At 58.7% G+C, this 13133-nt stretch overlaps 2 protein-coding genes and 2 non-coding genes across 8 annotated transcripts; 1 reads left to right on the plus strand and 3 right to left on the minus strand.

Annotated features, from left to right (window-relative positions):
• The first annotated feature begins 1686 nt into the window (after positions 1-1686).
• EIF3G (eukaryotic translation initiation factor 3 subunit G) lies at positions 1687-5899 on the plus strand. The gene is made up of 11 exons (XM_044254253.1): positions 1687-1768; positions 1907-1953; positions 2454-2537; positions 2636-2724; positions 2862-2921; positions 3779-3883; positions 3976-4165; positions 4967-5074; positions 5169-5305; positions 5390-5496; positions 5772-5899. The coding sequence occupies exons 1-11, from the start codon at positions 1749-1751 to the stop codon at positions 5785-5787; spliced, it is 963 nt and encodes a 320-aa protein (XP_044110188.1). The 5' UTR covers positions 1687-1748; the 3' UTR covers positions 5788-5899.
• A 53-nt stretch (positions 5900-5952) lies between these two features.
• Positions 5953-13133, minus strand: LOC122909747 (suppressor of SWI4 1 homolog). Of its 5 annotated transcripts, XM_044254251.1 has the most exons (14): positions 13080-13133; positions 12821-12991; positions 12245-12346; positions 12003-12053; positions 11725-11895; positions 10505-10581; positions 10216-10323; positions 10004-10127; positions 9827-9905; positions 9587-9716; positions 9344-9510; positions 9185-9260; positions 8239-8251; positions 6958-7330 (listed from the first exon to the last, which is right to left on the minus strand). In XM_044254251.1, exons 1-14 carry the CDS (start codon positions 13095-13097, stop codon positions 7040-7042), a joined length of 1578 nt encoding a protein of 525 aa, XP_044110186.1. In that variant the 5' UTR covers positions 13098-13133; the 3' UTR covers positions 6958-7039. The 5 variants fall into 5 exon arrangements, with proteins under 5 accessions (XP_044110185.1, XP_044110182.1, XP_044110184.1 ...); XM_044254250.1 differs by lacking the exon at positions 8239-8251 and having other exon boundaries at positions 5953-7261; positions 9180-9260; XM_044254247.1 differs by lacking the exons at positions 8239-8251; positions 9185-9260; positions 9344-9510; ... (8 more) ...; positions 12821-12991; positions 13080-13133 and adding an exon at positions 8750-9040 and having other exon boundaries at positions 5953-7261.
• Positions 10397-10476, minus strand: LOC122911076. Its single transcript, XR_006385401.1, has one exon. It is a non-coding gene; the product is annotated as a small nucleolar RNA U105B (small nucleolar RNA).
• On the minus strand, positions 12113-12198 carry LOC122911074. Its single transcript, XR_006385399.1, has one exon. It is a non-coding gene; the product is annotated as a small nucleolar RNA SNORD105 (small nucleolar RNA).

Genomic DNA, 13133 nt, shown 5'->3' on the forward strand with positions numbered 1-13133 from the left:
GTCCGTGACCTCAGCCATACAGCCTACAGGATAAAGAGCTACACTCCTTAGCTTGGTTTAAAAAGCCCTTTATGGGGGCCCCTGGGTGGCTCAGTGGGTTAAAGCCTCTGCCTTTGGCTCAGGTCATTGTCCCAGGGTCCTGGGGTCCTGGGATCGAGCCCCGCATCGGGCACTCTGCTCTGCAGGGAGCCTGCTTTCTCCTCTCTCTCTGCCTGCCTCTCAGCCTACTTGTGGTCTCTGCCTGTCAAATAAATAAATAAAATATTAAAAAAAAGGAAGGTCAACTCAAGAACAAACTTTATATAAAAAAAAAAAAAGCCCTTTATGATTCAGTTCCCACCTTGCCCCAAATGCCCATTAATGGAGCACTTAGTATGGGCAGACCACCCCCTGCCCACAGATGCTGGGCACCCAAGAGGCAAACAAAGCAGGGAAATGTCTGCTTTCTGCAGATGACCTCCTACACAGGGTTTCTCAACCTTTTTACCTTATCGCCCCTCTAAAGAAAAAAAGTGTGATTATCTTTCAATGTAATTAATTTCTTTCTTTTTTAAAAATATTTTTATTTATTTATTTGACAGAGTGAGAGAGTGGAGAAGTAGGCAGAGCAGCAGGTAGAGGGAGAGGGAGAATCAGGCTCCCCGCCGAGGAGGGAGCCCGATGTGGGGCTCGATCCCAGGACCCTGAGATCATGACCTGAGCTGAAGGCAGAGGCTTTAACCCACTGAGCTACCCAGGCACCCCTGTAATTTAATTTCAACCTAATTAATTCAAATTTCTCCCTGACGATATAAATTAAATATGTAGGAGTAAGATTTTGGAGGGTCACAAGCCATGGTAATATCCAAGGTGTTTTGCTACCCAAGAATTCATTCTGGCCTCCTTGGGAGCTAAGTGTGTTCCTCTGAGAATAATACTCTTTTTTTTTTTTTTTTTTAAAGATTTTATTTATTTATTTGACAGGATGAGAGAGATCACAAGTAGGCAGAGAGGCAGGCAGAGAGAGAGGGGGAAGCAGGCTCCCTGCTGAGTAGAGAACCCAACATAGGGCTCAATCCCAGGGTCCTGAGATCATGACCTGAGCCCAAGGCAGAGACTTAACCCACTGAGCCACCCAGGCGCCCCGAGATTAATACTCTTAAGGGAGAGCTGGACAATAAAGAAATAAGTGGAAAAGATTCTATCAGAGAGGGGTGCCTGGGTGGCTCAGTCAGTTAATTGCAGTTGGCTGGGATTGAGTCCCATGCGGGGCTCCCTGCTAAGGGGGGAGCCGGCTCCACTCTCGTCTTCTGCCTGCTCCTCCTTTTCCCTCTGCCTGCCTCTCCCCCTGCTTGGGCTCTCTCCCTCTCTTTGTCTGTCAAATAAATAAATAAAACCTTAAAAAAAAAAAAAAAAAAAAAAAGGAAAACTCTTCCCAGACTAGGAAGACCAGCCTTGATTTCTTCAGCTGCAAAACGAAAATGATAATATCCTCCTCGCAGCGCCTGGCATACAGCAAACTCTCAATAAGTGAGCTTTATTGCTACTAGTACATTTTAAATTTTTCTAAAAGGTAAATGGAATTGAGGCTCTGTTCAGCCTGAGCGCCGGCGCCCAGCCGCCCCCCCCAGCCGCACCTCCACCTCCGTCCGCAGGGGGCGCTGTGGGCGCTGGTGACGGGCTGCTCTAGGCGGCGGCACAGGAAGTCTCATCCTCCCCTCACTTCCGCTCTCTGGCCCGGGCTTGTGCTGCGTGGGAAAGGTTTGGAAATGCCGACTGGAGATTTTGAGTGAGTCGGGGGTCGCGGGGCGGGCCCTGGGGGGTGGTTTGGGGGTCCTGGGGGAGTATCGTGGGGCCTGGTGCGTCGGGCCGGCGGGGGCCTGGCCTCGCTGACTCAGCCTTCTCCTCCGCAAACTTGTCTTTGCAGTTCGAAGCCCAGCTGGGCCGACCAGGTGGAGGAGGAGGGCGAGGACGGTGAGTATGCCGGGTCGTCCCAGGTCACCGCAGCCAGTTCCCCAGGCCGGTCACTGCCGCCTGCTCCAACCCTGGCACCCCCGTCCGATCCCACATCCCTCTTCACGGCCACCCTCTGCCGCGCGCTATCCTCCCTCCGGGCCCGCCTGTCGCCGATTCCAGATAGTCTCTGGCCAGTCCCTCCTCCTCGCATGCCACTGCCCAGTGCTCAGACCTGCTCCGGGGAGGAAGTTGTAACAGCCTGCCTCCTGCCTTTATACTGGCGCCGGGTATCTTTATGGGCTCCCCCTCCAGTGGCTTTCATCCTTGCCACTGCTCGAGGTTACCACGGTTCCGCGTCCTGGCACGGCTATCCCAGGGCACTTCTTTGCCAGTCCTCAGCCCTTGGTCCCGCCCTCCTCGGCCCCTGATGTGGGTATCATCCCAAAGGTCCCTTCATTTTTAGCTTGGGAGCTCCCACTCCTCCAGCTCAGCCCTCCGCCCCACACTCCCTTTCCTAGACAAATGTGTCACCAGCGAGCTCCTCAAGGGGATCCCTCTGGCCACTGGCGACACCAGCCCAGAACCTGAGTTACTGCCGGGAGGTGAGTGATGACATCTGCTCTGTTGGGGGCTGCCTCTTCTTAGCGGCACTCCCTCCTGGTCCCCAGCGCTCAGTTCCCTCACCTCTTCTCTCTCCCAGCTCCACTGCCGCCTCCCAAGGAGGTCATCAATGGAAACATCAAGACAGTGACAGAATACAAGATAGATGAGGATGGCAAGAAGTTCAAGGTGAGGCTGGGGGAAGAGGTGGGTGCCCCTGGGCTTGGGGGCATTTGGGCCAGGAGGGGATGGCATGCGGGTTCGGTTGGTTGGCCCCAGGACCCCTGAGACAGAGAAAGTCCCAAGCTCTCCCCTCCCATCCACAGATTGTCCGCACATTCAGAATTGAGACACGGAAGGCCTCAAAGGCTGTCGCAAGGAGAAAGGTGAGACCCTTCTCCCCTTGTCTTGGGGGCTGTCCCAGAGCTGACTCAGAGGAATTAGGAATCCTTTTTTCTGATACCTTTATTTTTAGACGTGGGGTTTAGCTCTTTGCCTCTATGATGTTGGAGCAGAACTGAGGTCGAGGGGTGTTTGTACTCTGTTGGGGGTACTGAGAAGTCCAGGGTGCAGAAGGTGGGTGGGCTTAGATTCTTAACTCCTTTCGGCCCGTTTACGAAGAGGAACAGAGGCAAGCCCTCCTCATGTGGTCATAGCAGTTCCCATTTAACTGGGTTTTGTGCTTAGGAAGAAATGATAGTCATACATTTTCTGTTCACTTCTTCTGTGCCAGACTGCGGTGCCAAGCGCTTTGCAGGAAGTGTTCTCTCTTCCATCCCCCTCGCTGTCCTGGGAGGTGGGGAGCATTTGTGGTCCTCACTTTATAGAGGAGGAAGCTGAGGCTTAGTTTGTTTAGCTGATGGCCCTCACAGTCTGGGTGACCTCTGTGCACCCCTGGACATGACTTCCTTGTGGGAGCTGGCCCACCTACTGTCACGGGTCCCCCAGGAATGATGAACTGTGGGGCTGTTTCCCCCTAGGCCTTCGTTCTCTCTTCTGGAACTTGGGGGCAAAAGCTGTCCCTGCCTCCTGAGCTGGTATGAAGCTAGGAGCTGGCATATGCTAGGAGTGGGACCCACTAGGAAACAGGAACTGTCATTGTCACACAATGGGGGGCTTTTCAGGAGGGTGAAGAATGTGGTTCAAGGGCCAGGTACCCTGAAGGAGGCTACTGTAGGTCTGGGGTGCCTGTGGAGGGGGTCCCACTTGCCCTTACCTGTCCCCCATCCTGCCCTGAGCCTAGAACTGGAAGAAGTTTGGGAACTCAGAGTTTGACCCACCAGGGCCCAATGTGGCCACCACTACGGTCAGCGACGATGTATCCATGACGTTCATCACGAGCAAAGAGGTGAGTGGAGCAACAGGGCAGGCCTGGTGGCCATGATGGTGGTGGCCGGGGTGTGGCAGCCTCGCTCTGACCCCCGTTGACTGCTCGGCCAGGATCTGAACTGCCAGGAAGAGGAGGACCCGATGAACAAGCTCAAGGGCCAGAAGATCGTGTCTTGCCGCATCTGCAAGGGCGACCACTGGACGACCCGCTGCCCCTACAAGGACACGCTGGGGCCCATGCAGAAGGAGTTGGCTGAGCAGCTGGGCCTGTCCACCGGGGAGAAGGAGAAGCTGCCTGGAGGTGCCCGGGCCTGGGATGCGGCTTGGCAGGCCGTGGGGTGGGGAGATTCATGTGCACTTCTGGGAGAGACCTTGGTCTTGTGCTGTGACTGGGGCTGTCCCCGTTGGGAAGTTGTCATCTCTCACTTCAGCACCAGCACTGTAGGTCTGTGGCTGTGACCTGTGTTTGTGTGAGGGAGGCCGGCCGGGCTGGCGCTGTGACGGCTGTAGTGTCCCCCGTCGTTCCCTGTTGGGGTCTGGTGGACCATTCCTTTGCATGCCCGTGTGTCTACACCGCGTGCACTTGAGACTTGCCAGGTGTGATTGTGCTGCAGGCTGTGACCAGACTGGAGCGCGCTGTGTCCATCTGCCCCGGATGTGCCCACACATCCGTCCACACGGATGTGTGTGTGCGGGGGGGGGGGGGGGCGGCGGGTATGTGTGTGCACCTGTGCCGACTGACGCGTGACTGGGGTCCAAGTCTTTTGGTGTGGTTTGCTGATAGTCGGTTGAGTCTGGACTGTTCTACGCTGTGACTAGGTGTGCAGCGCGCCTGTCGTCTGTCCCTGCGGTGTTCTTGTGTGTCGTGAAGCTGAGCAGACCGCAGTCCTGTGTTGCCTTGGATGGCATCAACTCCTGTGGGTTCTTGCTCTGACTTTCTGGATGTGATCTTCATGTCACTGCCGCCAGCGGGCCTGGGAACCACCCGGTGTCGGTGGCTGGATAGATGGTGCCGGGGCTGGCCCAGGGTCAGAGCATCCCGGGGGGACGTGTGCCTCCTCTGTGCCAGGTGAGGCTTGACCCGGCTGCTTTTGGTCTCCAGAGCTGGAGCCCGTGCAGGCTGCGCAGAACAAGACCGGGAAGTACGTGCCGCCGAGCCTGCGGGATGGGGCCAGCCGCCGCGGGGAGTCCATGCAGCCCAACCGCAGAGGTGAGTGGCACGTGGCCCCTAGTCTCCGGATTCTCCTTCGTTCGGGGCCTGGTTAGGGCTGTCCTCTACAAGTTGTTGTCCCTTGCCTATCTAGCCGACGACAATGCCACCATCCGTGTCACCAACCTGTCAGAGGACACTCGTGAGACTGACCTCCAGGAGCTCTTCCGGCCCTTTGGCTCCATCTCTCGCATCTACTTGGCAAAGGACAAGACCACTGGCCAGTCCAAGGTGGGCTGGTGGCCATGGGGGTTGTGGAAGGGGTCACCTGTCCTGGTTGTTCCTGAGCGCCCCTGACTCCATACCGCTCCCCAGGGCTTTGCCTTCATCAGCTTCCACCGCCGTGAGGATGCTGCACGAGCCATTGCTGGGGTGTCCGGCTTTGGATACGACCACCTCATCCTCAACGTTGAGTGGGCCAAGTAAGACTGCTGCCACACCCCCGCCTCCCCCTACCTTTCCCAGCCAATACTTGGGTTGACTGTGGGTCCCACATAGTGCCTAGGCCGATTCTGAGCTACGGGTTTACTGTCTTTTCCTTCTCGAGGGGCCCACTGCTCATCTGACTGTGTCGTACCCCCCCACCCCCGCCCCACTGTCACAGATGCCCCACGTGTGTGTGGCAAGGGGTCTTGGAATTCCCTTCAGGGCCTGGCGCCCTCCCACTCGCTGTCCTCACCTCCGTCTCTCTCTCTAGGCCATCAACCAACTAACCAGTTGCCACCTTTGCTGCTGCTTCTCGGCCCTGGCCCCAGGACCTCATGGCCCTAGAAGGTAGCCCCCGAGAGCCCGGGGCTCCCGGCAATAAAAAGGCTCCAGTTGTGATATTCTGTCTCGTTTATTCACAGCTGTCACCTGCTCTGTGGCTAGCAGGGCCAACCCTCCCTAAGATCAGTGCTGTAGGCAGAAATCTCCCACTCTGGCTTGAGCACTTGCTGGTCCCCCCCAGCAGGTCTTTCTGTAGGGGAGGAAGCGGTGGTTTGGGGTGGCTCGGGGCTGGGGGCCTCCCAGGCTCTCGGCTCCCATTCTGCTGCTAGTCTCAGTGCCTTGTGGTGAGAAGGTGGCAGCTCAAACTAGGTCATGGGCCAAGCTCAGAGGGTTAGGGCCCCAAGGTGTGGGGAGTGGCTGTGGTCTTGAGGGGTAGGACTTGGCCAGAGCTCCCAGCATCCTCCTCCGGGGTTCGGCTCCCCGTGCAGCCGAGGCAGCTCTGGGGGCAGCAGCCCAGGCTGGGTGCCACGGCCATGTAGAGCAGTGGGTGGAGGCAGATGGCCAAGGGCATGAGGCCCCGCGTGACCTGGTGGCTCACGTAGGTCCTCCAGTCCAGTGCTGCCCGGGCCTCAGCCTTGTTGGCGAAGGTCGGGCAGCGGGCCCTCCAGCGCTGCCGCGCGTGCACGTTGAGCACCTGTGTGATGTAGTAGGGCACATAGGAGCTGGCGTAGAGGGCCAGGCCGCTGGCCACCAGCACCACCACGCGCAGCTTCTCGGCCGTTGTCATGCCGTGGCTGCGCAGCACTGCCCGCCCGAGGGCTCCGTAGGCTGCCAGAGTGAGCAGCAGGGGCAGGCCACAGCCCAGCACCGCCAGCGCCATGCTGTAGGCTGCGTAGGCCTCCAGGTGGAGGTCCCCTGCCGTCCCCATGCACCTGGTGCAGGCCACGGGCTGGGCCGCTGTACAGCTGCCTGCCTCCAGCGGCCGCTTCAGGTGGGAGAAGCCGAGCGTCGGCGCAGCCAGCAGGGCTGCCAGGGCCCAGCCTGCGGCACTGACCGCCCAGGCGTGCTTGGGCCGCAAGCTGCTGCGGACGAAGAAGGGGTGGACGATGCCCAGGTAGCGGTTCAGGCTGATGCAGGTGAGGAAGAGGACACTGCCCAGCAGGTTGCAGGTGAAGAGGAAGCGCTCTAGGCGGCAGGCCAGCTCCCCGTATTGCCAGTTTTTGGGCGGGTAGAAGTAAGCGGCCAGCGGGAGCAGCGTCAGGGCATAGAGCAAGTCGCTGATGGCCAGCTGGGCTGAAAAGACCACGGCGGGGTGCCACGGGCGCTGCTCCCGTGTGCTGAAGCGGTAGAGGGCCAGGCCGTTGCTGGCCACGGCCACCAGGAACTCACCCACCAGCAGGGGCCACAGAAAGTTTTCCTGGAAGCCGCTGAGAACAAGATCAATGGCAGCTGAGAAGTTGGCTGGGCAGGGCCGCGCACCTGTGGGCAGATGGGGTCCCCCTGTGAGCACTGTCCCTCCTGGTGTGGCTCTCGCTGCCTCCAGAGCCTCTGCCCTGTGCCTGGTCATGTAAGCCCCCTAGGGACATGCTTTCTCCGTCCTTTCCCTGCCCAGGAGCCACCTGCCAGTTTACAGAGGAAACGCGCCCAGGAAGTTCAGAAGCCTAAGTCCTCTCCTTTGATAGTGACTAAACTTGCTCTGGGTCCTAAACCCTCAAGAAGGGGCGTGGTCACTGCCTTTGCAGGATGCCTGTAAGCCAGGAGTGATAACTCAGAACCAGTAGGCTGGGGGGGCGCCCCAGTGCCTCCTCTAAGACTTGGTGCATCAGCAGGTCTCACTGCCGCCATTTTCAGAATGTGGCTCGGCCTCCCAGCTCCTGACCTCATCCTGACCCATTCTCCCCACAGCCTCCCGAGGGTGCCTGTGGACACCCGGGGCAGGTCACATTCCTCTGCTCAGCGCCCTCTCAGCTTCCTCCTCACTGGCAGGAAAACGCAGCGCTCGCTTCTTCCACTGAAGGGCCCCAGGAGCAAAGGCTCCCTCTGTCCAGCTTGCTCTCCTCTCAGGCTCTTGGGGACTCACTCCTGACAGTCCTTCCCACACCGCCTTTCAGGCTCTTCTGTAAGGCACATTCCACCTCAGGGCCTTTGCATGGAGTCTCTTTGCCTGCCTCACCAGCCCCCACTTATCTCCAGGTCTCTAACCCCGAGAGGCCCCTTTTGACTCTCACATTGTGAAGGCATCGTGTCCCCTGGATTTCTGTAAAGCCCGTATGTCCACCTGACCACTGTTAAGAAAGCCCCAGAACATCTCCTGAGGCCAGGGAGAACCCTGCCCCTGGCTTCCCAGTGCCCAGAACAAGGCCTGGGACTCAGCCGTGCAGGGAAGGATTCTCTTCCACATACCAGCTCTGCATCAGGGTTGGACAAACAGCCTGTTCCTGGTCTCTCCAGCCGACTCCGTGCCCCCGGCTCCTTGCTCAATGCATGCACCCCTCCCTTGCCCGACTGCTGGCCCAGCCACATTTCTGCCTCCCGGTCCAATCTCTGCTCTGGGAGGAAGTCCCTGTCCAGACGTGATTGACTCAGCTCCCTCCACCTCCTAGGAGCCAGCCGCCCCCACCCTCCATCCTGGGCTGAGGCGCCAGCGGGCAGGACCCAGGACCTCCGCTGGGCTCAACCAACCCAGCAGTGTCTGCTCCTCACCTGAGGTGGTGGCAGCCATGGCCTGCGTGCCGGCTGCCCTCGCTGTGCTAGTCCCCAGTCCCTGAGTTAGCAGCGCTGCGGCCGGCCCCTCCCTTCCCTGCAGCTCCACCCACGGCCAGTTCCAGTCCTTCCACCGCCCCCTGGTTTCCTTCCTCTTCACACTCTGCCCTCCAGAGCGGGGCCCCTTAACAAGCTTGCAAGTAATCCTGGGGGTGCTGGGGGGAGTGGGGCGGGGGGAAGCGGCGAGAGGCCCATCAGCTTCACCTGTGCAAGCAGCCCCGCACTCCCGCTGCTCAGCATGGGGGAGAAGAACGCAGGGTTGGGGCAGAATCCCATTCAATTCCCAGACTCTTGGCTGTGAGCCCCTTGGTTTTATACACAGAACTCCAAGTTTCTCCATTGCAAATGCAGACTCAGACTTATGGGAAATCAGTCATTTACCACAGTGGGAGGTTGGGGAAATGGCTCCTTTATGAAAGGAAACCCAAGGCTACACCAGCCCAAGGCAGAGTCTTGTGGGCCCCAATTTGGGGCATTCTGTCTGGCGCTCCAGTTTGGCCTCAGACCGCTTTCTTAGGTGGCCGTGCTTGGCCTCGCCTGTGGTCCCAGGCAGCTCCTCTGCGTCCCAGCTTGGTCTGGCCCCGCTGGGGCCTGCTGCCCTTGGCCTTTGGAGGCCCAGAGTCAGTGCCTTGACCAGGCCTCCGCTCCTTTCCTTGCTGCTTCTTGCCTGGGGGCCCAGCAGGCCGTCTTCGTTTGGCTGCCTTTGGGAACATGTCTGTGGGAAGAAAACGGCGTCAAGGCCACCACAGCACAGGGACAAGCCCAAGGTGCCCAGCTGTGGCGACCCCAGCCACATACCCTCATCGGGCTCCTCTCCCACTGCCTGGCGGAAATACTCGGCTTCGTCCTCCTCTTCCTCTGGCTGGCCGGCCCCCTCTGACTCGGGGGGGACACCGGGGTCCTCAGCATCACTATCCCCATCGACCCCTGCTCGTGCCCGCTTCATGCCCGCCAGGCTCTTCTTCCTGCAAAGGGGTGGCACTGAGGGGGGCAGCCTGCACCTGGGACCCTGCCTCCCCAGCACAGCCCACTGCCACGCACCTGTGTGCCTCCCGCTGCTCCCGCTTGCGCTGGACGTTCCGGGCCTGCTGGTCCTGCCTCTGGGCCTTGAGCCGCAACTTCTCTTCCTTGGCAGCCAGAATGGCCTGTAGCTCCTCCTCGGTCTTGTGCACTGGGCAGGAAGAGACAGGTCACCATGATCCAAGTGTGTCCGGTGCACCCTGTGACCCACCTTGGAGGGCCTCAGACTCCCAGCCCCATGGTCGCCAGCCCCGTTCTCACCGAAACTGTGGAACAGCACGTTCCCCTCCCCCACACCCTCCTGGATTTTGATGAGCTGCAGCGTCATCCGAGGCCCGATCTGGAGAGACAAGGGGGAAGAGTCAGTTCTCCCTCAGGGCTAGGGGCCGCCAGTGAAGTTACCTCGGCCGCTAGGCCTGCCCTGGGGCCGGGCCTCACCTCAGTGAGCCTCACAGCGCTCTGCTGGGCCCGCATGTTGCCGCGGCCCGCCACTGCCTGGGGCAGCTCTGTAATGTTGTGCTCGCCATCCGGCTCTGCCTCGCTCTCCGACAGCCCCGCGCCCCTGTGCAAAGGACACGCCAAGGTCAGCAGGCCCCCGGGACAGCAGGTACCCAGGACTGAACTGATCTCCCACCCAGCACCCTCCTCACGTGGCCAACAGCTCGCTGATGTCCTGCAGACGACTCATGTTAGGGAACTTCTCCTGTAGAAGCTTCTTCATCCCACGACTTGCGCCCACAGGAACGACTTTGATGCTACTGCAGGAGCCAGGGTGTGAGAACGGGGGAGTCAAGAGACTGACTGGAGATCAGCTCCACCCGCCTACCCTTTCCACAGTGCGTCAGAGCGTTTACTTTGGGACTGAGCAATCACAGCGCCTCAGCCGCAGCGTGGTCATCAGCCGCACGGGAGGCCCCGCCCACCCCTCGCAGTACTCACTAATGCCGGAAATCCAGCTCCTGGGAGTCGGGATTGTAATTGATGAGAAGGCAGCGCTTGATGGTGTTTAGGTTCACCTGGTGGGGGGGAGGGCACATGGAACCACGTGAACCACCCACAGGTTTCCCTGTATGGTACATCAAGCCCAGGCCATGGCCACTCCAGATCCCCAGCAAGGGTGCATGGGGTGCTGCTAGCGCTGGGGGCCCTAACAGACTGCTCGCTTTAAATCCTGGTTCTGAGGCCCACTTAAGCTGTGCACACCAGACTCCCTGATGATCAGCATCTAACAGCCCAGTCTGAAACCTGCTGGTACCAGACATTAGGAGCTGGGGCCCCGGAACCAAATAAGTTAAAAAATCCAGTCCTGGGGTGCCTGGGTGTCCAAACGTCTGCCTCTGGCTCAGGGCATGATCCCAGGCTCCCTGTTCAGTGGGGAGCCTGCTTCTCCCTCTCCCTTTGCCCCTCCCCCAACTCCTACTCTCTCTGTTAAATAAATTTTAAAAATCTTATTTAAGGGGAGCCTGGGTGGCTCAGGGGGTTAACCTTCTGTCTTCGGCTCAGGTCATGATCTCAGGGTCCTGGGTTCGAGTCCCGCATCAAGCTCTCTGCTCAGCAGGAAGCCTGCTTCCTCCTCTCTCTCTGCCTGCCTCTCTATTTGGAATCGCTGTCAAATAAATAAATACTTTAAAAAAAATTCGTATTTAAAAAAGAAGGCATTCACTTTTTTTTTTTTTTTTTAAAGATTTTATTTATTTATTTGACAAGGAGAAACATCACAAGTAGCAGAGAAAGGGGAAAGCAGGCTCCCTGCCAAACAGAGAGCCAGATGCAGGGCTCGATCCCAGGACCCTGGGATTATGACCTGAGCCAAAGGCAGAGGCTTAACCCACTGAGCCACCCAGGCGCCCCTCAAACTATTTTTCTATCTTAAGATGGAGTCACAACACCTACCACACTGCTCAGCCCAACACTCAATACACATCCGAGAAATAAAGGATGGTCAGCATCATTTTCCATCTTCCGGACAGTAAGGCAGCTCATGAGGGAGCCTCTTACCCCAGTGTCACAAAACACAAGGGTGAGACTGGACCTCAGGACCTGGATCTCTCAGCCTCAATGCTGGGAGGTGAAGACTGAGCGAAAACCCCAGGGCCTATGTGTGGTACCTACTGTCTGCCCATCCACTCTTACCTGCCACCACACCAGGATCTGCTCACCTTGTGCACATTGATGGAGGGGAACAGGTTCTGGAACATGGTGGCCATGAGCTTCACGTGCATGCCATGGGGACCGAAACTGTTGAGGACCAGGAGGGGCGGGTGGGCAAACTGTTGCTCGTGCATGCGGTGCCGGCGCAAGGAGGAGACGACGTCTCGCACTAACGTGTACTGCAGGACAGGGCGAGGAGGTGGGTGCCTGCCGACCACATGTGGCTGGCACCACCCCAAACCCATCCTCTACCCAACATGGCCCCTCTACCACCTCCAAACCTTACCTTGTTGATCCGGAAGGTCAAGGTGGGGCCTCCCGGGAGCCGCATCAGCTTCTACAGAAAAAACATTTGGTGAGAGTCCAGGCGTTCAGCTAGGGAGCAGGGAATGGGAACCTCTGCTTAACTCTTCAGAGCGTTTACTTTGAAGCCAGAATCATGGCAACTCAGAGGCGTATGGGTTCATCATGAGAGTTGGGGGGAGGCACAGGGCAGGGAGAAGATGAGGGCTGTGGGTATTAACTCACAAAGTAGATGTTGGTCTCCGTTTTACTCAAGATCAGGAAGTGTGTGACCCCAAGGGGCCCAGCCACTGCCACACAATCCTTCAGAGTGTTTTTCTTTCGTATCTGAGAATTGCAAAAACAAAATGGAAGCATCATAAATCTCTCTTCTGGAGCAAAGACTGTAAGCTGAAGCGGTTATGCCCTTCCTTGCATTTAATTTTTCCGAAAAAGAGAAGAAAGGAGTGGAATGCGCTCGACCTCTAGAACTAATCAGACTTGAATTCGTCCCTTGTATACCGCCCAGTCCGCAGATGATCCAACTGGGCCGTGCGACGTTAACTTCCCCAGACCTTTTAAGAGAGGCCGTTTCCATCCGAGTCCCTAAACCACCAGCCTTAGGCATTCAGCCAAGCCCCAGCTGAGCGCGTTCATCCGCTGCCCCACACATCCCTGAGTGGCTGAGACGATGCTCCCTCCCCACAGAGCTCCCTTTCTCCACCCGAGACTGAGGCCACGCGGGGTTCCGCGGTTGAAGCCACCTCCGCAGCCGCGCAGACCGGGCCCGCGGCTGATGTAGGCGGAGTGGGTGGTGCAGACCTGCAGGCGGGTGGCGGTCAGGGGCTCCATGACCCTACGCAGATCCAGGCTGAGCTGCCGGACGCCGCGGCCTGCGCGACCCCGCGCGAACACGAACGAGTGTGGCTGCGCAGCGTAGGCCTCGAGGTTGCGGAGCTGCGCCTGGGCGCGCGCACGCTTCTGGTGCCGGGACTGCGGGGGCGAAAGGCGAGCGGTCAATGCCACGGCCGCCGTGGGGACCCCGCCAGCCCCACCCGCTCCCCCGGCCGCAGCGTCTCACCCGCCCCGACTGCCCCATGCCGCCAAGTCCTCCAGCAGGATCCTTCTGCCTTGC

This window comes from Neovison vison, chromosome 6 (genome assembly GCF_020171115.1).
Source record: "Neovison vison isolate M4711 chromosome 6, ASM_NN_V1, whole genome shotgun sequence".
In the NCBI taxonomy this organism is placed as follows: domain Eukaryota; kingdom Metazoa; phylum Chordata; class Mammalia; order Carnivora; family Mustelidae; genus Neogale; species Neogale vison.

What these genes read in the sequence shown, in the direction of transcription:
- EIF3G (XM_044254253.1), top strand. Translation starts at nt 1,749, where the DNA reads ATGCCGACTGGAGATTTTGA. An exon ending in CGTTCATCACGAGCAAAGAG is followed by an intron (nt 3,884 to 3,975) that starts GTGAGTGGAGCA and finishes CTGCTCGGCCAG; the next exon opens with GATCTGAACTGCCAGGAAGA. An exon ending in AGACCACTGGCCAGTCCAAG is followed by an intron (nt 5,306 to 5,389) that starts GTGGGCTGGTGG and finishes ACCGCTCCCCAG; the next exon opens with GGCTTTGCCTTCATCAGCTT.
- LOC122909747 (XM_044254250.1), bottom strand. An exon ending in TGACCGCCACCCGCCTGCAG is followed by an intron (nt 12,347 to 12,820) that starts GTCTGCACCACC and finishes TGCAATTCTCAG; the next exon opens with ATACGAAAGAAAAACACTCT. An exon ending in CGTGCTGTTCCACAGTTTCG is followed by an intron (nt 9,717 to 9,826) that starts GTGAGAACGGGG and finishes CTTCCTGCCCAG; the next exon opens with TGCACAAGACCGAGGAGGAG.